The following is a 25,527-nucleotide window of genomic DNA, read 5'->3' on the forward strand; positions in this document are numbered from 1 at the left end:
CCACATCTATCCTGTCAGGCAAGGTAATGGCCTCTGCTGCAACGACACAGAAGCCCCAGACAGATTGTTTGCAGCGAGGGAGCAGGAGAAGAATATGTAACTAAGCAAGTGACAGTTATATTGCTTCTATAGTAGAGAGGCTGAAGGCCAAACCAGGCTGAAGTGTGGGTGGTCAGACTCATTTAGCACAAGCATGAAGGGAAGCGGCCACAGCTGGGCACAGTATGGGCCTTCTGTAGATATATGACTTAGGAGGTATTCCGGGGACTGTGGGGAGCTTTAGTATTTTTTAATTCATTAAAATTAATCTAATAAATTAATAAATTAGCTTTGGAGACAGGGTTTCTCTGTGTAATAGCCCTGGCTGTCCTGGGCTCGCTTTGTGGACCAGGCTGGCCTCAAACTCCCAGAAATCTGCCTGCCTCTGCCTCCCAAGTGGTGGAATTAAAGGCCTGTGCCACCAGGACCAACTGGCTTTAGTATTTTTAAAATTCAAGCAGTCTATGCTTTTTTTTTCATAAGTAGATTCCTAATCAGAATGCCCCTTCAATTGATCATTGACGGTTTATTTATTTACTTACAAAGGGGGAATGAATGACTTTTTGTTGTTGTTTGGTTTTAGAATTTGTTATGGTTTAGAGAATTTAGATAGTCTAATTTTAATAGCCTTTGAAGAAAAAGCTGGTTTTAAAATAGTTCCAAGAAGACCTGCTTATTAATTTGTTTATAATCCAGGTGGTCTGAGACCAAACTGCTTTTGTGGATCATGAACTCCTTGTTGTAAGGAGCACAAAACATCCCCTCTTTCTGTGCCCAGGACCCTTCCAGCAGTTCAGTCCCCATGGTAGCCAGCACTCATAGCTCATCTGTAGGAGCACATACCCAGCAGTGGTCCTTCAGTGCTCTGTCGGACGACACAGTGGGCCTCACTCAGCTCCTGTGGCATTGGGTGGACCGTGCCCCTGGGGTGAGACACTTGGGTGAACTGTGCCCCTTGGGTGAGACACTTGGGTGGACTGTGCCCCTGGGGTGAGACACCTGGGTGGACCGTGCCCCTGGGGTGAAACATCTGGGTGGACCGTGCCCCTGGGGTGAGACACTTGGGTGGACCGTGTCCCTGGGGTGAGACGCTGTGCTCCATTTTCATTCTTTGTGGCTTTTTCTTTCACATCTGTACTTTATGGAGGCTTTTGTTTATTCTTGCTCATCCACACTTTTAAAATTGTTATAGTCTGTTTTGGGAGAATTCATGAGAGATACCGGGGACCCTTTCCTAGTGGTCTTTGCTATGTGAGGTGTGTGTACCGTGTGGAAGCCAGGGCACTGACACAAGCACCATCCATGTCTCTCCTTGCTCTGTCCACTTTCAATTGCTTACCTGCTTGCATTCTTTCCTTCCTCTCTCCTTTCCTTCTTCCTTCCTTCCCTCCCTCCTTCCTTCTTTCCTCTCTTTTTATGTGTATGTTTGCATGTATGTCTGTGCACCACATGTAAACCCTCAGAGGCCAGCCAGAAGAGGGCATCAGACTCCCTGGAACTGAGTTACACACAGCTGTGAAGTGGGTGCTGGGATCAAACCCTGGTCTCTCAGAGAGCGCAGTGAGTGCTCTGAATGCCTGAGCAGCCTCTCTAGCCCTACTTTTCTATTTCTTGGCCCAAGAAATTGGCTAAGACAAGGCACCTACAGAGTTTGGCTAGTTGGATAGGTTTTCATGTTGCCAGAGCTTCGAGAAAGGCCATTTCTGTTCTGATAAGTGTTATTTGGATAACTCAGGGTCACCTTAAATTTCATAAGAGGACACAGATTGCTGTAGGTACCATTTACATCAGGCTCAGGCAGCTCAGTGAAGGGCTGTTAGGGTGCCAGTCATTTATGACCTAAGGGTCCTAACCCAGCATCTTTCCCCCCACAGGGCAGTTCTGCACAGAAGATGTGGACGAGTGTCTGTTGCAGCCCAACGCTTGTCAGAATGGAGGCACCTGCACCAACCGAAACGGAGGCTATGGCTGCGTGTGTGTGAACGGCTGGAGCGGAGATGACTGCAGCGAGAATATCGATGACTGTGCCTATGCTTCCTGCACGCCAGGGTCCACCTGCATTGACCGCGTGGCCTCCTTCTCCTGCCTGTGTCCGGAGGGAAAGGCGGGTAAGACCAACAGCACAGCTGAGCTAGAGGTGGCGGAGGCCGGAGTGTGCACACTCTGGCCTTCTCTTCCCTGTGGCACCTCTGAGGACCATTCTGGAATGCAGTCTGGTAGTAAAGGGCAGTCATCTTCCCTAGACATTCTGTTCCAGTAGAATTCCCCAAGACTCTGGCCGGAGAAATCCAGACTAGATGGCCAATCCGTGGACTCAGGGAGACAGTTTAAATGAAATACCCATTTATTCAGAAGAGTGTGCCTCTAGGAGTCTCTTAGGAAGAACTCTTTAGAGGGCACAGGTCACCTTGTTTTCTGGACAGCATCTAGTTTTAGGAGTGGCGGAGCACTGCAGGCAAACCCACTAGAAGAAGATAGCTCAGTCAAGAAACCTGTACCTGGCAGTCTTGAGACATCCTTGTGTTTCTGCCTTTCCCAAAGCCACACCTCTAGCTTTGTGGAAGAAGTCTTGGCCAATTGCAGACTGGAAAATCCGGTTCCCACCAGAACTCTGCAGAGCAGGGAGCCTGATGCCTCCCTGCTTGGCTTCCTCATGCCTGGGCACTTGGCAGGTCCCCACCCCCCTCCCCCTGGCACCTGATCCAGGAATGTGCTGATGTGATTCCTTGGGTGCTGGAGAACAGACAGGTGGTGCTCAGCTCTGAGGCTCGTGAGATGCCAGCGAGCCGTGCTCACTAGGGAGTGTGACACTGGAGAAGGAAGATGCTGGGTCAAACTCTGGAAGCACGGAGTATTTGACACATACTTACATGAACACTTACCAGAAATCCAGATTTAACTGGACACCTGCAATTTTTGTTTGCTAATGCTGGTACTCTCCACAGGATAGCTCCATTTTCCCGTGTTCCTCCACAAATACATGCCCGGCCCTGAGAGCTCTGGCCCAGAGTGCTCACCTATGCCCAGGTTGTCAGCGGCAGCTGAGGGCTGTGGCATGTCCCTAGTGTAGAATCAGGTGAAGGCAATGTTGCCTCTGGGTCTTAATTGGTTTGTTTGGTTCTGCTTTTGACAAGAAAAAGCATTTCTCTAAGAGAGATTTTGTGTGTGTGTGTGTGTTTTCTCTCGCTCTACCCTGAGACAGGTCTCCTGTGCCATCTGGATGATGCCTGTATCAGCAACCCTTGTCACAAGGGGGCGCTGTGTGACACCAACCCCCTGAACGGGCAGTACATTTGCACCTGCCCACAGGGCTACAAGGGCGCTGACTGCACAGAAGACGTGGATGAGTGTGCTATGGGTGAGTGTCTGGCATCTCTTCTAGACTTGGAGGTGTGTCGTGTCGGCTCAGAAAGTGCTGCAGCGGGAGTGTTCTGTACGTTAGCGACTGCTACACCCAAACCTGAATTTCTGTTTCCTGTTCTACACACGTAATTTACAATCAACCTTTACTGTACATGCATTCTGGGAATTCAGTGCAACGGCAAGTCTAGACTTGATTATTAATAGACGCTCCTGAGCTGGGATGATGGCTCAGCTGTTAATTATGTACTACGTTTGTAGAGGATCCAAGTTCAATTCCTAGCACCCACATCAGGCAGCTCACAATTCCGTGCAACTCCAGCTCCAGGGAATATGACCTCATTTTCTGGTTTCAGACATATATACATGCACATAGCTAAAAATAAATAAATAAAATGAATATAAAGTCCTACCTCAGTAAGAGTTTAAAAAAACAGCACACATTTGGAGACCACTCTTGTCATTTCTTCTTATAAGTTAACAAATAAACCTGAAAACAGAGTGATCTTGTTTAAAGTGGGGCCTTGGGTTGTAGATTCCTGACTGCCCTGTGTTATCTGTCTTTGTGGGAACTCTGGCAAGCGCTCGGTCCTGGTAACTGGTTCTTATGTGTTACAGCCAACAGTAACCCTTGTGAGCATGCAGGAAAGTGTGTGAATACAGATGGCGCCTTCCACTGTGAGTGTCTGAAGGGCTACGCAGGGCCTCGCTGTGAGATGGACATCAACGAGTGTCATTCAGACCCCTGCCAGAACGACGCCACCTGCCTGGATAAGATCGGAGGCTTCACCTGTCTGTGCATGCCAGGTAAGGAGGGCTGGTCAGCTGCTGACAGGACTCACTGACTCCATGCACTGAGCCAGCGCGGGGTTCCCCAGCTGACTAAGAGAGCTGAGCCCGGGACCCCTGCAAGCCCCATGATTGCAGAGAAAGTAGGAGACAACTGGGGTGGTCAGAGCAGAGCAGACCAAGTCAGACAGGAGCTCCACCTCAGGCTCCAGCTTCACACAGTGGGAAGCCTCCGGAGCCGTTTCCCACCGGAACCCTCTAAACATGGAGTGTCCTGATGCTCTGAAGGATCCCGTGTGCCATCCCATCTCACTTACAGAGCTAGTCGTTAGCCACACTTAATGCAGGCATCTGCTGCTTACCCAGAATGAGCCCCTAGCTCAGTTGTGTTCTGGAGCGACTCCTCAGTGGACAAAAACAGAACGACGACGTGACAGCACAGGTCAGCTGTTCTGTTAATGACTGAAGCCAGCGCTATAGCCTCGGCAGGAGCTCCCCCTAGTCCTGACCGGCACCCCAAGTTGCACCACTTCAGTTGGTCTTAGGAAGGCAGTGGGGAAGGGGTCCAGAAACTAGAAGTTATCCAAAATGTGGGAGTCTTGGTTTGCATGCTGTGTCCTGGGGTGTACCCTTGCATTGGCCTTTTTTCTTGTCGCTGTGGTGATGTACCTGACAGAACGAATTAAAGTCCCACAGGCAAGTCAGTCCATCGTGGCAGAGGAAGACATGGGGCAGGGCATGTGGCTGCAGCTCCTCATATTTTGGTGGGTTGGGAAGCAGAGATAACAGAAACAAAAGCAAAGCTATTGTCCTAAGGTCCCATTGCCAGTCTACCATCTAGGCCCCGTCTCTCTCCCACAGCTGTCCTCGCCGCCACCAGCTGGGACTGGGTGTTCAAGCACACGAGCCTGGGAGGGGATTTCACACCTGTACCATACCAACCCTGCCTCTTCCTCACATTGGCAAAAATGTCTTACGGCATCTATGTTTTGTCCACTACAGCGACTACTCTATCATAGTGAAGACTCGCTTTCTTTGGAGAGCTGCTCATGCTTGCGGAGGTTTTTAGCTCTCTCTGCACATTTTTGCTTCCTTGGCTGGAATGCCCCTTTATTTCTGTCTGAACCGCATGTGTGGTCCATTTGTGCAGGTTTCAAAGGTGTGCATTGTGAGCTGGAGGTAAATGAATGCCAGAGCAACCCGTGTGTGAACAACGGGCAGTGTGTGGACAAAGTCAACCGCTTCCAGTGTCTGTGTCCCCCTGGTAAGCGCCTGCCACCTGCCCCTGTGCTCTCCAAAACCCCAAGCCAGCCAACCACAGGAAGGGGAGGGGGAGCGAGTGCGTGTGGGCCGAGCATGAGGAAGTCATTAAAGTGGCTACTTGGGAAGAGACTTTGTGTATGCTGAGGTGGGGAACTGTTTCAGCCAGCATGTCTTCCAAGACTTTTGTGGCCTGAAGTCCAAGTCTGTTCTCGAACGGCCCCTGACCTCCCTGTCTGTGTGTATATTTCAGAGTGCTCACACCTCACAGAAGCGCAGGATTTTATTTTTTCCTCATGAGTCATATTCCTAAATCCCAAGACATTTTATTCCATTAAGTCCAGGCCGGCACCACACATCAGATTTTTTTCCAAGGTCCTGTGCCTCTGCTGATGTTGAAGGCCTGCCAGCTGTCTGCTGTGGACGGTGGCTTTTCTACTTAATCTCCAAAGAGAAGATCCTTTCAGTCTGGGGATACAGTTACTGGTTTGAGACTCCATCTTCAGTAGTGTCTCAGTTCCTCTTGCTTTCCCTGGAGATGGACCTGAGAGTCAGGGGTAGAACCCCAGTACCTCTGACCTCCGAGCTTTGCCTTGGTGACCCCTTGGCATACACTCTGCCAGTGATTCAACCACTGTTTCAGTAAAGGAAGATGGGTCAGTCTCTGATATGTGTCACCTCGGTGCCTCTTCCAGGCTTCACAGGACCAGTGTGCCAGATCGACATTGATGACTGCTCCAGTACTCCCTGCCTGAATGGGGCCAAGTGCATCGATCACCCGAATGGCTATGAATGCCAGTGTGCCACAGGTAAGTGTCAGCCCCTCCCATCCCTTTGAGGCCCCTCTGTGGGCAAGGCGACTGTCTTCCCCTAGCTGCTCGGAGGTAGAGCATAAAGGGTGCTGCCCTCCTCTAACAGCCAGGGGCTGGCTCATGCTTTCGCTGCAGACCTCCTACTGCTGCAGACCTCCTGCTGCTCTTACAGTCCTTACCTGTAGCCCCTGGCTCATTGTCACCACACAGTAGTTCTGCCCACATGTTCAGCTGGTGTCTGTGTGTTTATGGAAAGGGTTTGGGCAGCAGTGAGCTTCTAGCTTGCTTCCCTGGTACCTTGGGAATAGGAGAATTCTAGAAGAAAGCTGTTCTTCACTGAGGCTCTCTACAGGGTCTCTGTGTCTCTGAGTCCAACCTTTGTGCAGTGTAGATACAGATGTCCTTGAGAGTTGGCTGTGTCTCTCTAGGAAGGTGCTCCCTGCATGATCTGATTCTGTATTCTGAGAAACTTTGGTAACACATTTCTGGGTCTTGGACCATATTTCTCACATGGGAATGGGCTTTATTGAGCTGAATGACTACAGCACACTTGCTGTGCAGATGCATGGCTCATCAATATGGAGAAAGCCTTAAACTATTCAAAAAGGAAACCTCTTCCTTATGTGATTCTGAGATAGAAGCTATAGGGAGAGAGGGCTGGAGCAAGAGCATTTGCTGCTCACGCAGAGGACCTGGGCTTGGTTCTCAGCACCCACATAGCAGGTTCCAACCATCTGTAACTCCAGTCTCAGGGAATCTGACACCCTCTTGTGGCCTCTGTGGGCATCACACACACACACACACACACACACACACACACACACAGAGTTCGCATGCATACATATAGGCAGGCAGACTCTCAAAGTCATGAGTAATGTCAGAGCATAAGTTAGAAACAGGTTTTTAGCATGTAGGCCTTGTGCCTCTGATTTCTCTCAGGTCTCAGGAAAGCACACTCTGTTCCCATAGTGGTGCAGAGCTGATGTCTGTTGTAGGTGTGGACTCTGCTGAGCTGCCTTTTCCTCGTAGGAACGTTGCCTCCTGTTGGAGATGCTCCAGACGTTTCTAGCCTGCTTCTGTGGAGCGTGACTTCACAGCAGTGAGGTTTAAGTCCTAGATCTCATGTTTAAGGGACAGGAGGGTGCTGAGGTGCTCAGTGGGTACTAACACCTGCCGCACACCCCTAAAAACATGAATTCGACTCCCAGACCTCGGGGAGCAAGGAGGGAACCTACTCCCAAAAGTTGTCCCCTGACTTCAACATGTACACACCCACACCACCCATTTGAAAAATAATAATTTAAAAAATAAGTTTAAACAATAAAAGGGAGGAAAGACCTCCTTGGACCCTTTTTAGGAAGAGGTGGGACATGGATCAAGTTACACCTCAGTTGTGGGATGCTTACTTCTCTCATTGTCTTTCAGAGAGTCACAAGTGGATCATTCATTTTATTTAATGAATACCTATTTAGAAATTAGTAGCATAACACTCTTGGACGGGCTCTGAGACTCTGTTCTCCAGACTCAGATCTGTAAGACGGAATATGTGAAGTCATAGTCAGTGCCTGTGTGCTGGGAGGAGAGCTGCTCAGAGGCAGCATGCAAGGAGGAAGTGTGGAGTGCCTTCCTTCCCTGCAGGCCAGGAAGCAAGCACACTGAGAAGAGAGCAGCAGACCCCAGGCTCAGGCACAGGGGCATATCCGTTCTGCAGACTCCTCCAAGAATCTGTGAGCACGGGGTCCCCAAGCTCGAATTATAAATCAGACAGGCAAGGCCACTGCTCAAAGCCACCTGTGAAGATTGCTCCAGACGTGGGGCATGCAGGGCGGCTGGGCAGGCCGCCTTTGGGTGTAGACTCAGCGTGCTCCCTGGTTTCAAAGGCTCCTCACTAAAATTCTTTCTGCAGGTTTCACTGGCATATTGTGTGATGAGAACATCGACAACTGTGACCCAGATCCTTGCCACCATGGCCAGTGCCAGGATGGGATCGACTCCTACACCTGCATCTGCAACCCTGGGTACATGGGAGCCATCTGTAGTGACCAGATTGATGAATGCTACAGCAGCCCTTGCTTGAACGATGGGCGCTGCATTGACCTGGTGAATGGTTACCAGTGCAACTGCCAACCAGGCACATCAGGTAGGACAGTCCCTCCTTCTCTCAGTCCCTCCATCCAGGGCCTGCTCTTTGGCATTGTCAGCTAAAAGTGACAGCTTTCTTCCTGCTCTGTGTCTGGTGGGGCCTCAGGAATTTCAGGCAAAGGTAAGACCTTGGTAGTTTCGAAGTCAAATGCCTCAGGCTCCTCACAGGCCACCTGAGCCTAGAGGGAGGCTGCTTGCTAGACGAGGGCCTGCTCTGTCCTATTAGGAGTTCTGGAGCTAGTTCACTGGGCAGCTACATTTCCCAGATTTCCCAGAATTCCATTTTACCTGTGAGAGGAACGATCTTGGACACAGCTTTAGCTGGAGACAGAGGGATACTGTGAGAGATCAAAGGGAAATGTCTGAGTGGAAGATTAACCAGTGTGAGCCTTGCGGAGCAGAGGGCCTACTGGATACACGGGGTGATTTGTAGGGGCTCATCCTGGACTTAAGGAAGTCGGCCTATGGAGGGGGCAGAGGCAGGGGAGTGGGGAGCTGCCCTGATTTCATTGTGTTACTTCAAATCCATTTCTTCAAACTTGTCAAAGGTCCTGGTCTTCATCCAGGGCCTCACACATGCCAAGTTTGAAAACAAAGTCCTTTTTGAATTGCTCAAGCATACGAAAAACATCCCATGCCTTCACAGCTGAGAATGTGGGTCCCCTCCCCACATTTAGATAACTCCCTCAAAGGACTGAATAGGGCTTTGTGAAACCTTCCAAAAGCAATTTGCTTCCGGGCTGGTCCCCAGACATGAGAAATTGCAGTACGAAGGAAAAGTGAGAGATTTACAAGCAGTTGAATAGGGGCCTTTAGAATGGAGGGGCTGTGTTAGGCTTGCTGTCTCCCTCATTGTAACAAACACGCTGGAAACCTGGCGAGTGGTGGGTTGGCAAGAACTTATTTTCCTCTGGGATTATATCCTTGTGCCAGAGTGTATCAGGTATACTTTCCTTCAGGGACAGAGGCAAGAAGTTAATATTCATGGTTTGCAGCAGGCAGCATGCAGAGAGAGGCCAGACCCATTGCTGCAGCTGTTTGAAGAGTTAGAGCAAAGAGCTGCAGGCAACATACAGACTTGCTGGTCTGTGTTCAGTAGAAAGGAGCTGGCAGGTGCTGCCGGCCTGGCTGGAAAGTCCATTTAGGGGACAGTGTGGATAGACTGTCACGGAGTCACGATTTCTGATCGATCCAGGTATCATGCAGTCTCTGTTGGTAGTTTGATGTTTGGAAGGAAGGAATCATCATAGCTTGCTCACCGTTCCTGTGGTTTCCACTGTCTGGGTGCTCAAAGGGAGAGACACGCTCACTGTTAGGGTCTTCTCTCATCTGTCCTTTATAATGATAAACTCTTGGAATAATTAGTTCTCTTGAGTTTCAAGTCACCTAAAATGGCTTGATCTAGCATAAGGAAGAGAAAACAGAAAAGCAGCCAATTCAGCAACAGCATAGAAGTCTCCTCGGGCTCTAAGAAACAGTAGAACCCCAGACCTTGTCAGAGGAGAGCTGCAGACCTGAGGCCCCAGAGGGCTGCTCTGCCAGTGTAGACGCTTGTGGGCAGCTCAGCTGAACCAGGACCTCAGGGTCTGGAGCTGTACTGGCATGCTAGGACTTCATGGACTGGGGGCCGGAGGCTAAAAGGCCCACCCCTGCATACAGGAATATGGAAGCTTGTCTCTCATTAATGGTCATTGTGGTTAGCCTCAGCGACATAGGAGGGCTGCATGACATTCTGGAGCTAGCATAGAGGTGGTAATTATTAACAAATGTCTGATCACTTACAGATAGGACGGTTGGTGAGTGACTCAAATGGTGACATTTGGTCTAGGAGCTTTATCTGTATTCTTACATGAGATTTTACTTTTACACTTTTTATACCACAAAACAGTCTATGGACCCCACATAGCTTGCTTAGATGCACTTTAATGATTGCAGTATGTTTTCTTGTTTTGTTTGTTTTGTTTTAGTTAAAATGGGATTCTAGAACGGTAGGCTGCCGCTGTTTCAGTTCATGGTTCAGGCCATGGCTGCTCCTCCTGGCTGTGATGCTCTCTCAACCTGAGGGCTGAGAGTTAACAAGTTACACAGTGACAGATTTTATTGTCCTCACCAAAGCCATGAAGCGGGCATGTGTTTGTTTGGCTGTGGGTATGTAGATATGTGTCCATCTGGTTGGGGCCTGCAGCCTGGATCCTGGCAGAGATGCTGACAGTTTTGCCTATATTGCCTTTGTACCGTTTCCATGACAACAGAGTAGAAGGGACAAATCATGGCTAAGTATGAGTAATCCAGTCCTCTTGGCTTCTCAGTTCTGGCTTCTGTGGACTGTACTTGGCGATGCGTCGCTTTGTTCTGATCGGATGGCCTGGATCCCCTACAGACTTCTGACTGAGTAGCACCACAGGCGGAAGTGCTGACATTCCTGTGGTAACACAGAATCATTTCTCTGGGTCTCTTTACAGGCCTTAATTGTGAAATTAATTTTGATGACTGTGCCAGCAACCCTTGTATGCACGGAGTCTGTGTGGACGGCATCAATCGCTACAGCTGTGTGTGCTCTCCGGGATTCACAGGTAACACTCCTTGTCTTTGGAGGGGGCCTCCTTTAGCCCCATCAAGCTGGGAAAGGGGTCCCTCAGTGAAAATCACTTTTTCACCTGTTTCCTGTTTCTCATCGTCTCTGGAAGGTTTGCAGTCTGCTCTGTACTTCTCTTTCTGTTCCAGACCTTCCTAAGTGGAAACACAGCCTTTCCTTTAGCGTTTCAGGCCACGCGTGTCTTGCTCCCTGAGACTTCCTAGCAGATGGTAACTTTCCATCCCCGTGCTTGGGTTAATGCCTGCAAAGCCACCTTTGCTTCCCCACAGGCAGAGGCCAGTGCCTTCTGTAAGGCTGTGTCCAAGGTAAACGTGCATGGAAACACTGGCTGCTCACCCTGGGGTCTCGCCTCTCCCGGGAGCCTGTTTGGGGAGGGCATAACTTGAGGAGACCACCACATAGTTTGTCTACAGTGAGCAAGATCTTTTTGCCCATGAAAAGAAAGTAGATTAGAATTATTCTGCATTGTGACTCTTCCTTAGGTATGAACCTCTAGAGAGTTTGCACATGTGCCCATAGGTGAAGTATAATCCACACATTCTCTCTTCTTCCTTTTCCTTGTTAACATTAACTTTGTCATTTATGTTTCTGGAAAAATTATCGTAGAGGCTCCAGAGGAAGCCTGGGCCCTCACTGATACCTCATATCGGTGACAGTCCCATTGTTAGGATACACTGTGTGTTCTGCTTTTTCTGGACATTACCACACATGTGCAGACATATATAATATTACCCTTTAGTAACTGCCCTATGGTCATCTGCTCCCCAGGTGTGTAGCCCACTTCAGAGCTTTTGGCAGAGCCTAAGGACAGTCAGAGCCAGGTGAAGAGAGTGCTAGGTACCCAGTTCCTCTATGCCAGCGGTATGACATGTCAGGAACTTTTGTGGCTTTGGTGGATCTCAGTTCTTCCTGGTGACTGAGACGCCAGTGTGGTGAAGGTTTCATGCCCTGACCCACTGAGGTAGCCCGATGAATTTGGGCATCCTGAAAACTGTTCTCTCAAATACGTGGGAGCTGACTAAATACACAGACCTGTTAAGTGTAACAGGAAGAAAATGCCCAATTTGTATGAACGGCTTATTCTGAGCTAGGAACCAAAGATGCTGTCTCACCTCACTTAGTTGGGATAGATGCTACTGTTCCTGTGGTACTGAGGAGAGGGCAGAGAGCGAGAGACGCAGGGTGATGTTCCCAGTGCCCTGCAATCAGGGTCTTTCCCAGGCGTCTACGCCAGAGCCCAGGCTCATTCCCATTACATGGCCAAGGGGGAGCCTGTTACGGTTTCTTCTGGGATTTATGTAAGGCTTCTCACCGGTTTTAGTTTTTTTAAATGTCAGGGAATCATATTCTGTCTGTTTTTAACATTTAGCAAATCAACGGGGTCAAAGAGGGGGCACATAGGCTAAAAATACTCTAAAATAAACATAAGGTGTAGCATGAAACCACATAACCAAGAGATGGAATGTTTTGGTTGCTGGGTGGTGCCCCCTTCTTGGGAACTGTTTTCTGGTCCAAGAGGCTGTTTTGTAAATCGGTTGCTGGAAATGTCTAAGAGTCATGAGCCATAACTGTGAAGTATTTGGGGCTTTTCCTTCTATTTTATTTTAATCATTTCCCCTGCTGTTTTCATAGGAGCTTTAGAATATCCGAGGGAGGCCTTTGTCTCTTCTCTTCCTAAGGCTGTTCTTTATTCTCACAGGAGCTCTACATGTTCTGATTACATGGGAGAAAGTCAGGCATCATGTGATCCTATAAACTCCTTTTCATTTTCTAAAGCCCCTGGTGGTGTTTGGGTTACAGCCTGGTGGCAGACACCCATAATCCTAGCTGTTGTAGAAGCTCATGCAGGATGGCCACAAGTCCAAGGTCTGCCTGGACCACGGACTGAATTCAAGTCAGCTGCCCAACTTAGTAAGAGCTTGTTTCAGAATGAAAAGTGAAAAGGCAAACAACAAAAGCAAACAACAAGAACGGGGCAGAGAGGCCAAGCGCAGTAGTAGAGTGCTTACCCAGCATGCATGAGGCCCTGGGTTCCAACCCAAGTACCAAAAACTAAACCCAAACTACAAGAACAACAGAACCCAAAAAGTAAAACAAACCAAAAACAAACTAAGTCTTCCAGAAAACAAACAAAAAGCCCAGCCTACCCCAGATCTACTGTCTTCCTACATTTCCTCACCATCCATAAATGGAGTTGTGCAGTGCTCAGTTAACGAATATGGCTGCAGAGATGGTGCTGGATAAGCCAGTGAGCTACAGAGAGCCCATGCACTCTTCCCAGGGCTGGGACCCTCTTTCTCATCCTTTGGCAGTAGTTATCGCAGGAGAAGTTCTCAGGACACATTGGCAAATGAATAGACAACTTCTGCTGTCCAGCCTAGACCCGTGGTCCACACTGCAGCATGCTGTCATATCCAGCCTAGAACCCGAGGTCCACACTGCAGCACGCTGGCATCTATTATACACTAACTAATTTACTGTAAATAGTAAGAAACATGCAGTAATTCTCATGTTGATCAACGCTTAGCCCCACAAGGTGCAGAGCTGACACTAGCCATTTCTGATACCCAGTGGACACTGTGTGACAACTATAGAAGAACACTACAGAAGTAGCTGCCAACCTACACACAGGCTGCACAAGTAGGGATGGTGCAAATGCACATGAAAATGGCTTAAAACTTTATCTTTGAAATTGTTTAAAGGCAAATGAGGAGCTGGGAAGAGTGCTTGCAGATCCTAAGTTTTATCCCAGTACCACAACAAAAAGAAAAAGAAACAGAAAAAAAAAAAAAGATAAAAAAGAATGAGGTGGCTCATGTTGAACACTTGGAAGACTGAGGCAAGACATACAGAGGAAAATGGCAGCTATCCCAGACTGTGGGTCTTTACCACAGGAGCCACCAGAGATGGTTCACTGTGCATGGAGGCTGGCAGCCTGCTAATGCCTTACTTTAAAGGGTGTGTCTCTTTTATTTGGAACTTTTTGAACTAAATAAATATAGTGTTATTCTTTCTTAAATTAATTTTAGAAAAAGACTTTTAAACCTGATTTAGAACACTGTGTCCTTGAAGTTCATAAATTCCTTCATAATAGTTGCTAGATTTCACTCCCAATACTATAGGGAGAATGTTAATTCTCAACTATTAGAAATATAAAAAGACATCTGTATGCTTAGTCTATATACATATACAGCATAAGACAACGGTGATGAAGGCTATAGCAGACAGGCCTTCAAAATTTAGCCGCAGGTGTGTTCTGGCAAGATCACGTCCACTTCGATTTCAGGTACTGCCAGGACCTATATTTTTAGAGACTCTGGTGTCTGAACCACATAAATCGTATGAAATGTGGTTGGCAGGCCAGGCCATCATAGTCTATGGCAATGCGGCCTAGAAATTTGTTGTCACTGTTTCAAAAAAACATACATTTATTCATTCATTTATTTATTTGTTTGTTTATTTATTTATTTATTTATTTATTTATTTATTTATTTATTTCTGGTGCCTACGAAGGCCAGAAGAGGACATTGGATTTCCTGAGCTGGAGCTGAGCACTTTTGAGCCATCTAACATGGGTGCTGGGCGCTGAACTCTGGTCCTCAGTATGAACAGTCAGCATTCTTAACCACTGGACCATAAAACCACATTTCAAAGAGACGTTCTTACAGTAAAGTTTGAAAACCACTGGTCTGGACTGGGAGTCACCAAAGTGTTTTCTCAGTTTCTGGAGGGCAGTAAATTCTTGCTTACAGACTACTTACGGAGGAAGAAAGTGAGTGGGCTCTGTTCTAAGGATGAAACCAAAGTGTCTATTTTTTAAAATCAGTTTAACATTAAACTAGCAGTCCATTCATATCCCAGCTAATTGCGATTAACTAGAGATAGAAACGTAAAACCTTGACTGAGGAAAAGTGACAGAACACGTGTGAGGCAGAGCTCTGCACACATACATGGCAGTGCCAGGAGGGGCAGCAGTCTCTGGTGACAGAACACGTGTGACAGAAACAGAAAAGTGACAGAACACATGTGAGGCAGAGCTCTCCACGCACACACGGCAGTGCCAGGAGGGGCAGCTGTCTCTGGTGACATCTGGTGTTCTCCTTAATGCCTGTGAAGTTCTGAAGTTCTAAGCTAGATGCAGTCTACCCGAGAGTGCCGTGGCTTCGATCTGCTGTCATTAGTAACTTCCCTTCCTTATTAATAGCAAGTGCTCCTCGAGCCTTCCTTGCATGGTGTGACATGCTTCTCCGTGTTAGTCCTTGAACCTTACAGCCTGCCTCCGTGAAGTGTCTGCATATGCGTCTCATCGTTCTAACCCCGTCCCTTGAGAATTTAAGTTTGAGTGACATGGCCCCTGACCCCTCTACAGGCCAGAGGTGCAATATTGACATTGATGAGTGTGCCTCCAACCCCTGTCGCAAGGGTGCGACGTGCATCAATGATGTGAATGGTTTCCGGTGTATATGCCCCGAGGGACCGCATCATCCTAGCTGCTACTCACAGGTGAACGAGTGCCTGAGCAATCCCTGCATCCACGGAAACTGTACTGGAGGTCTCAGTGGGTGAGTAGCTACCCTGTGCTAGCTAGTAGTTACTGATTGGCCCAGTTGGCCTTTAAAACCAACTGAAGGAAACACTAACACAATAGCTTCAGTTTGTCGGTTGGGAACTTGACCTGATATTTAGGTAAAGGTTTTGAAGGTCTGTGTCAAAGTCTTTCAAATCACCGCTCTGTCTCTAGAAGCTGGCCTGTCTCCTAGGACTGAGAGCTTACTTGAGAAATAAACACTGTCTCCTTTACATGAGTAATCAATGAGGACCCCACAGGAGGGTCCAGGAATTCATACATGTAGCAGTTGTGTTTTACACTACAGGATTGAGATCTGACGAGTGTTCTAGAGCCACGGGCACCTTAACACCGTCTATTCCTGTTCTGTCATGGAGCCTGGGATAATGCATTTGCAGCCTGCATGCCCTCAGAGTTGTGCAGCATGTGATGGTTTTAGAACAAGAGTGTCTTAGACACTATGAGGGGCATGGCCATGCCTCAAGCCTAAAAGAATGGAGAGTGTGTTAGATAACTTCCTTTTCTTACTGGCTTAAGCTAGATTTCTGATCCAGAACATGATGATCTTTAAAGCACCCTTTCACGGCTCTCCCCTCCTCCACTCTCTCTCCATCCTTCCCCCACTTCCCAGCTCCCCTTCTCTGCCTGATCTGATATTATACTTACGTACTAATGATGTTGAAGTCAGATATTATATGTGTTGCAGATATCTTCAGCTTTTTGGCTTTTTTTGGTCTGAAGAAAGTGTGACTGACCTGTTAAGACTCCAGTCAATCCTCAGCAGGCTTAAGTGGCTTATTTTCTGATGTCTACTTTGTACTAGCGATTCTGAGCTTTGTTCATGTTCATGTTTCCTTCAGATTGCCCCAGTATATTTGACAAGCCATAGCTTGTGCTTGCAATTCATCAGCTTCCTCATGATCCAGGGAAGCACTGTGTAGGTCTCCCATCTGAACATACTAGATGGATTCATGACTCTTACCATGTGGTGATGATTCCAGTATAGATCCATAGGAATATAGAAATGAGCTAATTCCTGTAATCTTTGTACTAGGGAGGCTTAAGCAGGAGGATTACCATGAGTTTGCAGCAAGCCAAGACCACATAGTGGTTCTAGGCCAGCCTGGGCAACAGAGTGAGACTCTGTCCTCAAAATACCAGACAAAAGGAAAGGTGAAACTGGCTTTCACCTATCTCTTATGTGTCTCTTATGACTCAGTTGTACCTTTGGACCACATAGTCACACCTCTCTCTTCTTGCAGCTATAAGTGCCTCTGCGATGCAGGCTGGGTTGGTGTCAACTGTGAGGTGGACAAAAATGAGTGTCTTTCTAACCCATGCCAGAATGGAGGAACGTGCAATAACCTGGTGAATGGCTACAGGTGTACCTGCAAGAAGGGGTTCAAAGGTGAAGTGAAGTCTCGGCTTGTTATACCCGCTGTTTGTCTTCCCTTGTGGTACACCCCTCCACATCTTGGTTTCCATTTCTTTTTGTTGTAGTTTACTAATACAGTACCATGCTGAGCAGTTAGTATGTCTGAGATATGTGGGGAATAAAAACAAGAGTAGATATCTTTCTACTTTCAGCTTAGCAGAGAGGTAAATTGTTGGGACAATAATACTTAAACAGTTAAGACTCGACTTAGGGGCGTGTGGGTAAAAGTGCGTGCTGCCTGACAACCTAAGTTCCAGTGTTTGTGTAATTGTAAGCTTCCTGGCCAAGGCTTGATTCTATAATAAGCTTCTCAGAAGTGAGATGAGAGTGTTGTACTTACTGGATCGAGCCCTGTGCTATGCTCAGGACCTTTCCAGCAAATCCTCACACATGAGCTATTCTGGACACTCAGTTTCCTGTGCTCTTTTGGGAAAATACATAGTAGAGGAACATGTCTCAACAATATTTTACAGTCAGTTTTCCCCGAGTTGGGCTGTTTGACACTTTGGCATCTTTTAGAACTACTCATTTTGATTGCAGGTTGAGTATCCCTAACTCCAAACATGGAGTCTTCCAAAATCGGGAACTTTTTGAATATCAGCATGAAGTGCAAGGTCGTGACGCTCTATTTCTTGTACAGTATTACTCTAACAGATTGCATTAAGTCACCCTCAGTTGTGTGCAGGAGGATAACTGGAGAGAGACACAATGACATCCTTCAAGTAGCTTGTTATTTATTTGTAAGAATCCTCACTCTGTCCTACCCCTAAAAAATCCTAAACAGATAAAACACCATGACCAAAAGCAAGCTGGGGAGGAAAGGGTTTATTTAGCTTACACTTCCACATCACTGTTCATCATTGAACGAAGTCAGGACCGGAACTCAAACAGGGCAGGAACCCAGGGGCAGGAACTGATGCAGAGGCCATGGAGAGTCCTGCCTTGCCTCCCATGGCTTCCTCGGCCTTTCTTCGGCCTTTTTAGAGACCCCAGGACCACCAGCCCAGGGATGGCACCACCTATAATGACTGGGCCCTCTGTCATCAATCACTAATTAAGAAGTGCTCTGTAGGCTTGCCCACATTTATTTATTGAGGTTCCATCTGTCAGATGGCTTTAGTGTGTATCACAGTAACATAACTGTCCAGGACACATGCTAAGTATGTCAGAGAAAGGAGATTTTTTTTCCCAAGACGACACCAGACAGACTTAGAAAGTCTCTACATCAGATACTAATGTTATTACATTTTCTAGGAAACTTGTAGATTCAAAAGCTCTTTTCTTTTCTTTCCTCTCCTCTCCTCTCTACTCCCCTGCCCCTCCCCTCTTCTCCCCCTCCCCTCCCCCTCCCCTCCCCTCCATTTTTTAAAATCTCACTGTAACTTACCATTTATCTCATGGGAAATGAGAATATACAATCAAACCCCGTTTGTTCAGTGAGCTATGAGCCCCTCTGAGCCCGCCATCTCCCTGCTCCCTTCTGCTAACAGTGCTCTGGCTTTGCCATCTTTATGGTCCTTGTTGGGTCACATTGGAGGTGCAAAGACAGGTGGATTCTGGTCTTGCCTTAGTCCCACTCTGTTCTTTTTCTTTTTGATCTTTTAGTGGGAATAAATTTTCTGCCTTGAAATAGGAGAACTATTTTTAAGGCTTTGGAACCTAGCTCACTGATAGCAGAGACTATACCGGTGGAAGAGTGGGCAGGCACTTCAGGGCTTTTCTTCATGAGTTTGCCCTTTTTCTGACGAACCAGAGACTTCTCTTAAAGGGTGCATGTTTAGGTAGAGCAGCATGCTTTTCAGCATAGCGAGTGCTCAGTTCATTATGCAGAATCCAGTTCCATAAGGAGGAGCGTTAGGCCTGAGTCAGGCCCTCCCTCACAGTTTTGGCCAACCGTCAAACTAAAATGAATGAGCAGGTGCTCCCATGACCCAAAGAAATGAGTGTCAGTCTGTGACTTCTAATTTTCACAACCACCAGGAGAGCTGGTGAGTAACTGAGGCTGACAGTTTGAGTGTGTATGTGTTTCTCCTCCTCCTCCTCCTCCAGGCTACAACTGCCAGGTGAATATAGATGAGTGTGCCTCCAACCCGTGTCTGAACCAAGGAACCTGCTTTGATGACGTCAGTGGCTACACTTGCCACTGCATGTTGCCTTACACAGGTGGGTACTGCAGGTGCCAGCATGGCTGGGGGGGGGGGGGTGTGCCCTGTGACTTGGGTAAGTGACGATACTCTGAGGACTCAGTTTGGTGTCACTCGTGGTCTCCAAGGCTTCCTTCCTTTATGCTTTTTAGTGTTTGGGGTTTTGTTTGTTGGTTTTTCTGGTGCTGGGGGTTGATCCCAGGGCCTTGCATCTCCTTAGTATTGTTTTGTTGTTGTTGTTTTCATTTTTTTACTTATTCTTCTCTCAGCAGTTGCCCCTTCCTCCTCTCCTGTAAGTTGTTCAGTGAGCTTCAGGGGCGCAGCTCTCCTGAGTCACCACCCATGTTGGGGTGAACTTTTAGATGACATAGCCATGCTATTGTGGGTCATCCTCAAGGGCTCTGTGACTGACCTCCACCCCCAGCCCTGTGTTTTACTCTTTGGGGTTTTAAATTTATGTATGATATTTAGAACCAGATGCCTACTTGGTCCAGAGGCATCTATCCTTTTGACATTGTAACATAAAATTATTGAGAAAATTCATGGTAATGTGTTTTTCTTTCTATATACAAAGTTTTAAGATGACTGTTAAAGTTGACTTTGTTGTCACTTGACTTTAGAAACAACTCAATATCCTGTAAACTTCCTCAGTAAGTAAAAGCATTTGCCACCAATCCTAAGAACTGGAGCATTGAGTCTGCAATTCACCTTCTCAAAAACTAATGTGTTTTAAAACATACCTTGATCCTTTTTTTAGTGGAATCATTTTTAATTTTAATTTTTCTCTAAGTGTGAATTCAGTATTCTAAGGCAGGAAGCACCCACTAGCAGGCAGCTGTTAGCACCTGGTGATAGCAGTAGAGATTGCCTGGCAACAGAGATGCAGGTATAGAGCCGGCCCCAGTGATAGCAGGGGAGGAAGCAGCCAGCAGAGAGACTGAGTTCACTAGGTGCTAGACAGGACTTAGAGTGTGCTTCCCACTTAGTCCGCAGAAATCCTCCCTGAGGACAGGCTAGGGAAGTCTCAGGGAGATAAATGAGCTGCCCACGGTCACCAGATTAGCTGCAGTGGGCCAATATTGGAAGGAGCAGGTGTGGTTATGTGCATATCAGATACCCTGCACATCAGATATTTACATTAGGACTCATAACAGTAGCAAAATCACAGTTACAAAGTAGCAATGGAAATAATTTTATGGTTGGGGTCACCTCAGCATGAGGAACTAACTGTACTAAAGGGTCATGGCACCACCAAGCTAGAACCTCTCAGTTGCTGCTGTAGCCTGGGATTCTGAGCACACCTGTGTTTGCAGTCTTGGGACGCCATCTTTTCCTCGGTTGATTCTTTATCACAGACTGTCATTTGTTTTCCAGGCAAGAACTGTCAAACAGTGTTGGCTCCCTGTTCCCCAAACCCGTGTGAGAATGCTGCTGTTTGTAAAGAGGCACCCAATTTTGAGAGCTTCAGCTGCTTGTGTGCTCCTGGCTGGCAAGGTAATGATGCTGGATGCATCCTGCACTTTAAACAAAGCCATCGGCCCTCAGATGACATGGGAGACCATGCTGACACCTGTAATCTCTGTAGGGAGCGACTAGCTGGAAGGGCTCATAACACCTTCTCAGATTCCATCTTTATAGTCCTCAAGTAGCTGAGACCCTCCAACCCAAGTGTTTCAAGCTGTGAGTAGCAGTTGGGAGGAGTTTCCGAAGGACCTCCTGCATCGGACCAATCAGGTGGCCTCCTGCACCAAAACACCCTAAGCTCACAGTGGACTGAAACTCACACCCACCTAAGCTTACACCCTGCCTTGATTTCTATGGGAATTTTCTTCCAAGGACTGGCTGTTCATTCTCCTGTCTTCATAGGTAAACGATGTACAGTTGACGTTGATGAGTGTATCTCCAAGCCGTGTATGAACAATGGTGTCTGCCACAACACTCAGGGCAGCTACGTGTGTGAGTGTCCTCCCGGCTTCAGTGGGATGGACTGTGAAGAGGACATCAATGATTGCCTTGCCAGTGAGTACACCTGCCCTCAGGGTCCCAGAGAGAGAGGGCCACGTTCCCTACACTGACATCGATGTCCCACACTCCAGGATCTTTAAGTCTTCCTTCTGAAGCTACTGTCTTTAGAAATCAAAATAGTAGAATCTGTCTTGAGCATCTCTCTACAGCATCTTAAATGCTGACAAACTACGGACAGTGCTGTGGTAGCTTTGTGAGAACATAGATTTTTGAAAGGCAGTAAACAGACAAAAGCTACAAGTATTTTAATACCTGGTAGAATTCATCCAATTTTGGCAAAATGATAGAGAAAACCATCAACCATCATGAATGTTCCTCTAAAAGTCGCTTCGTAGCTTTACCTGTTCTACTTCCTTGTCTCACGCCAGCACAGACCAGCCTCTGCCACCATAGATAAATTAATACTTTATATAGATGCATCTATATAGGCATGCTCTTGTCAGTAATATTTCAGGCTGGTTCATGTCCATATCACCACTAGGGTCTTCCGTCTTATTGCTGAGTGGTCTCCACTCTGGTTGTGCACATTGAGCATGCTCAGCCCTGAAGGACACTCACCCGTTCCAGGCCTTTTGGTTTTAGAGTATTCACATCTTAGGGATGTGACCCAAGTGGGAGCATGAGGTGTGTTCATGCTTTCATATGTACCGTGCATGAGTAGGCCGAAGGTAACTTGATGCAATTCTTTCAATGCATCTGAATGCTGACTGTGCAATGAATTTTAGTTGTTCTTGTGACATGGTGCTGACCCTCATAGGGTTTCAGACTTTGGAGAGCTTTGCATTTTAGACTTTTGGATTATTTTGACCTGTGCTATTGTTACTTGTTTGCTTTTCCAGTTTTTAGGCATTATAGATAAAAATGTTATGATAGGAGTTTGCCTTCTCTTCCTTCTTAAAGATATTGTGCATAATGGGTGTATACTCCTCCCAAACAGCAAGAAATGGACTCTTTATCATCGTCATCATCATCATTGCCAAGTTTTAAATCTTTTTTAAGATTTACTCTTTTTGAGTCTTAACTTTTGACTATTTTAGTTTGGTTTGGATTGAGCTTTGGTGAAATGTGTTTCAGAGATTCCATCTGTCTTAGTTAAGTTTCTAGTGCTCTGATGAACACTGTGACTGAAAGTGATGTGGGAGAGAAGGATTCATTTCATCGTACTACTATAGTCGTTACTGTGGAAGTCAGGGCAGGAACCTGGAGGCAGGAGCTGATGCAGAGGCCATGGAGGGGTGCTGCTTACTGGCTTGCTCCCCATGGCTTGCTCAGTCTTCCTTCCTTCCTTCCTTCCTTCCTTCCTTCCTTCCTTCCTTCCTTCCTTCCTTCCTTCCTTCCTTCCTTCTCATAATGGAAATCCTTATCCCACATTATTTTTTATTATTATTTTATTGATAGATTGTGAGTTTCACATCATGTACTCCAACCCTGCTTCTCTCCATCCCTTCATATTCACCCCATTACCCTTGCAACCTCCTTCCTAAAATAAAACACACACACACACAAATGAAAAACCAAGGCATAGAAAACATCTCCTTGTGGAAACCGTAGTGTGTCACAGTGTGTCCCACAGTATACCCACCCCTTTGTCCACACGTCTTTACTTGCAAATGTTCATTACAGTCAGTCATTGGTCTGGTTTGAGGCCTCCAGCTTCTGTGACATCAATAATATTGTATCCTCGCCTGGACTTCTCCTGGTTAACCTGTTGTTGCGCAGGGTCATGGAGGTCCTGCAGCTTTGGTTCAACAGAACTGGCCCCTTTTTTGTGTCCCTGCGATTCACAGATGATATAGATTTTGTTGTAGGCCAACTCAGGCCCTGGATCTGGGCCTGGGTGGTAGCTGAGCTGGTTAGCCTACAGGCTCTCCCTTATCCTCATCACTGGGGCGAGCTCTTCAGCACTACTTTGGCTGGGCCACCTATGTCTCTATCTGCAGGAGGCAGGGTCACCTCTCCTGCACTGAACTCAGCTCCTTTGTGCTTCCTAGGCAAGGTGCAGGGTGCGCTCCCCTAAATGCTGTAGCCACTGAGGGGGCAGGGCTAGCTCTCCTGCTCTCTCCCATGCCCTCCTGCCAGCTCACTCTGCGAGCTCTCCTGACTAACTAACTGCAGGTGGCTGGGAGGTAAGGAGGCAGGGTATCACACTCACACCCACACCCTAGGGGGCTGGCTCACCTGCTTTACCACCACCAGGGTCAGATCTGCTGTTTAGCCTGCTTTCTCATAGAATCCAGGATCCCCAGTAGGCTGGGGTCCTCCCATGTTAATCATTAATAAAGAAAACGCCAACACAGACTTGCCTACAGGAAAATCTGATAATGGCGTTTTCTCCAGTGACTGTGGTTTGTGTTGAGTCGACCGAACAAAACATGAAAACAAGAAAAACATGCATGGCACATTACCTAACTGACTTATTTTCAATTTTTTGGCACAGGTTCATTAATAATAAGTCTTATTTTACCCTGAATAGCTATGAGATGTATGCTAATTTTCCCTCTTGGATCTGGTAGGGACCATTTCTTCCTTCTCTCTTGGAGAAGAATCTGGGTAGAATTCAGTCCCTCATTCTCAGGGCTCAGCCTGCCCTGGGAGTCCCTGTGCAGCCGGTGCTGGCCTCGAACTTATGGCAGTTTTCCCGCCATTTAAATGCTGGGCTTACAGTGTGAAGCACCAAGGCTGACTCTTTTCTTCTTGAACATGTTTTGGAGTGTGTTAAATGGCTCTCTGATAAAGCAGAGCGCACTTGACCTTTCAATTCACTGCTTAAATTTTCATTTCATATTTGTGATGGTTTCTGCCACTATAACTTAACACTCTGAATGCCAGCAGCAATGTCACGGTTTTCTTGATTTAGCCCCTTTGTCATTAGATTGTGTGAGGCCCTGCTGTGATTATAACTCAGGACCTGTTGACATTTCTCCGACTGAAGCAATTTACAAAAAAAAGAAAGTAAGAGAGAAGTACAGGAAAGTCGATTGATTTATGCAGTGTTCTTGGAACAGACTGAGTTTATAACCTGACCCCTCAGCCTCCACAAACATGTTTTGAAAATACTTACCAATATTCCCAATATTGTATGTGTTAGGCCACATAATTGATTTACGTATACGTGGAGGATCAATGGAAGTTTTATGACTATTAATGTTATAAAATAGTGTTAATATAGATTAGATTGGTCTTGATTTTCAAACAGATAAAAAATCTCAGGCAAACGATAACTGAATTAATTTTCATGATAGGGTTCATGTCAGGATAAATGAAAGGGGTCAAATGTGGGGGATGGAATGCGCTTCTTAAGGGTGTGGCTTGGCCTGGGTCATCTGCCTTCACAGTGCTGCTGTCCTGAGTCCCACTTCTTTTGTCCTGTCTCAGACCCCTGCCAGAACGGAGGCTCCTGTGTGGACCATGTGAATACCTTCTCCTGCCAGTGCCATCCTGGCTTCATAGGGGACAAGTGCCAGACAGACATGAATGAGTGTCTGAGCGAGCCCTGTAAGAATGGGGGGACCTGCTCCGACTATGTCAACAGTTACACCTGCACATGCCCTGCGGGCTTCCACGGAGTCCACTGTGAAAACAACATTGACGAGTGCACTGAGAGGTGAGCAGGGTGGGCCTGGGCACCAGTAGCTCACAGGACGGGGAGGCAGGGGAGGTAACATCACAGCATATCACAATACAATGCCAGGATTGTAGGGCAAGGATGAACCGCACTTGAGGCCCTTTCTTTCCACAGTCCTCTCTCATTGCTCAGTTTTTGAAAGACATGTAATTGGAAGGTCAAAGGTCAGAGGTTGAAAGGCTTTAGTGGGATAGACTGAATAGACAGCATCGCTTCTTTCTTGCCATGGAGCAGAGGAGCCCTCAGTTCTGTTCTGTTGCCCTGTCTCTTTGTTCCAGCTGTAAGATTTCTCTTTCTTTGTAGATCTGTTACCACTGTCTAAGTAGTTTTTAGAAGGTTTGTTTGATTTCTTTTTATTATTTTAGCAATGTGTTTATTCCCTTTCATAAAGAAATCTAGAGTGAAAAGCTATTTAGGACTTTTCCTGTAAGGCTGATTGATTTAATGATAAAATAATGTTATGGAAAACAACTCTCTTCAGGATTCTAGGCAGATCTGTCTTTCAAATGCTCCTAAGATGGATATTGGGAAGGAAGTTGATACTGCAATCTCTGACCTCCAGTCTAGTTTAGAAGACTTTAAAACTTACTGGGCACAGGCATTGGAGTCTCAGAGGTGTTTGTCCAGTTAAATCCTCTATTTCTCTGCTTTTTTTTTTTAAGATCTATTTATTTTATGTATATGAGTACACTATAGCTATTAGCAGACACACCAGAAGAGGGCATCGGATCCC

At 46.9% G+C, this 25,527-nt stretch overlaps 1 protein-coding gene across 1 annotated transcript in view; it reads left to right on the forward strand.

The window, feature by feature from the left end:
* Positions 1 to 25,527, forward strand: part of Notch2 (notch 2) — a 136,830-nt gene that overhangs the window by 82,645 nt on the left and 28,658 nt on the right. The window contains exons 6-18 of the mRNA NM_010928.2: positions 1,914 to 2,147; positions 3,242 to 3,397; positions 4,018 to 4,206; positions 5,339 to 5,452; positions 6,144 to 6,257; positions 8,167 to 8,400; positions 10,865 to 10,975; positions 15,368 to 15,560; positions 16,828 to 16,973; positions 19,050 to 19,163; positions 20,519 to 20,638; positions 21,011 to 21,163; positions 24,545 to 24,773. Coding sequence (NP_035058.2) covers positions 1,914 to 2,147; positions 3,242 to 3,397; positions 4,018 to 4,206; positions 5,339 to 5,452; positions 6,144 to 6,257; positions 8,167 to 8,400; positions 10,865 to 10,975; positions 15,368 to 15,560; positions 16,828 to 16,973; positions 19,050 to 19,163; positions 20,519 to 20,638; positions 21,011 to 21,163; positions 24,545 to 24,773 — 2,107 coding nt within the window. The remainder of the gene's footprint in view (positions 1 to 1,913; positions 2,148 to 3,241; positions 3,398 to 4,017; positions 4,207 to 5,338; positions 5,453 to 6,143; positions 6,258 to 8,166; positions 8,401 to 10,864; positions 10,976 to 15,367; positions 15,561 to 16,827; positions 16,974 to 19,049; positions 19,164 to 20,518; positions 20,639 to 21,010; positions 21,164 to 24,544; positions 24,774 to 25,527) is intronic.

This window comes from Mus musculus, chromosome 3 (genome assembly GCF_000001635.26).
Source record: "Mus musculus strain C57BL/6J chromosome 3, GRCm38.p6 C57BL/6J".
NCBI lineage: Eukaryota > Metazoa > Chordata > Mammalia > Rodentia > Muridae > Mus > Mus musculus.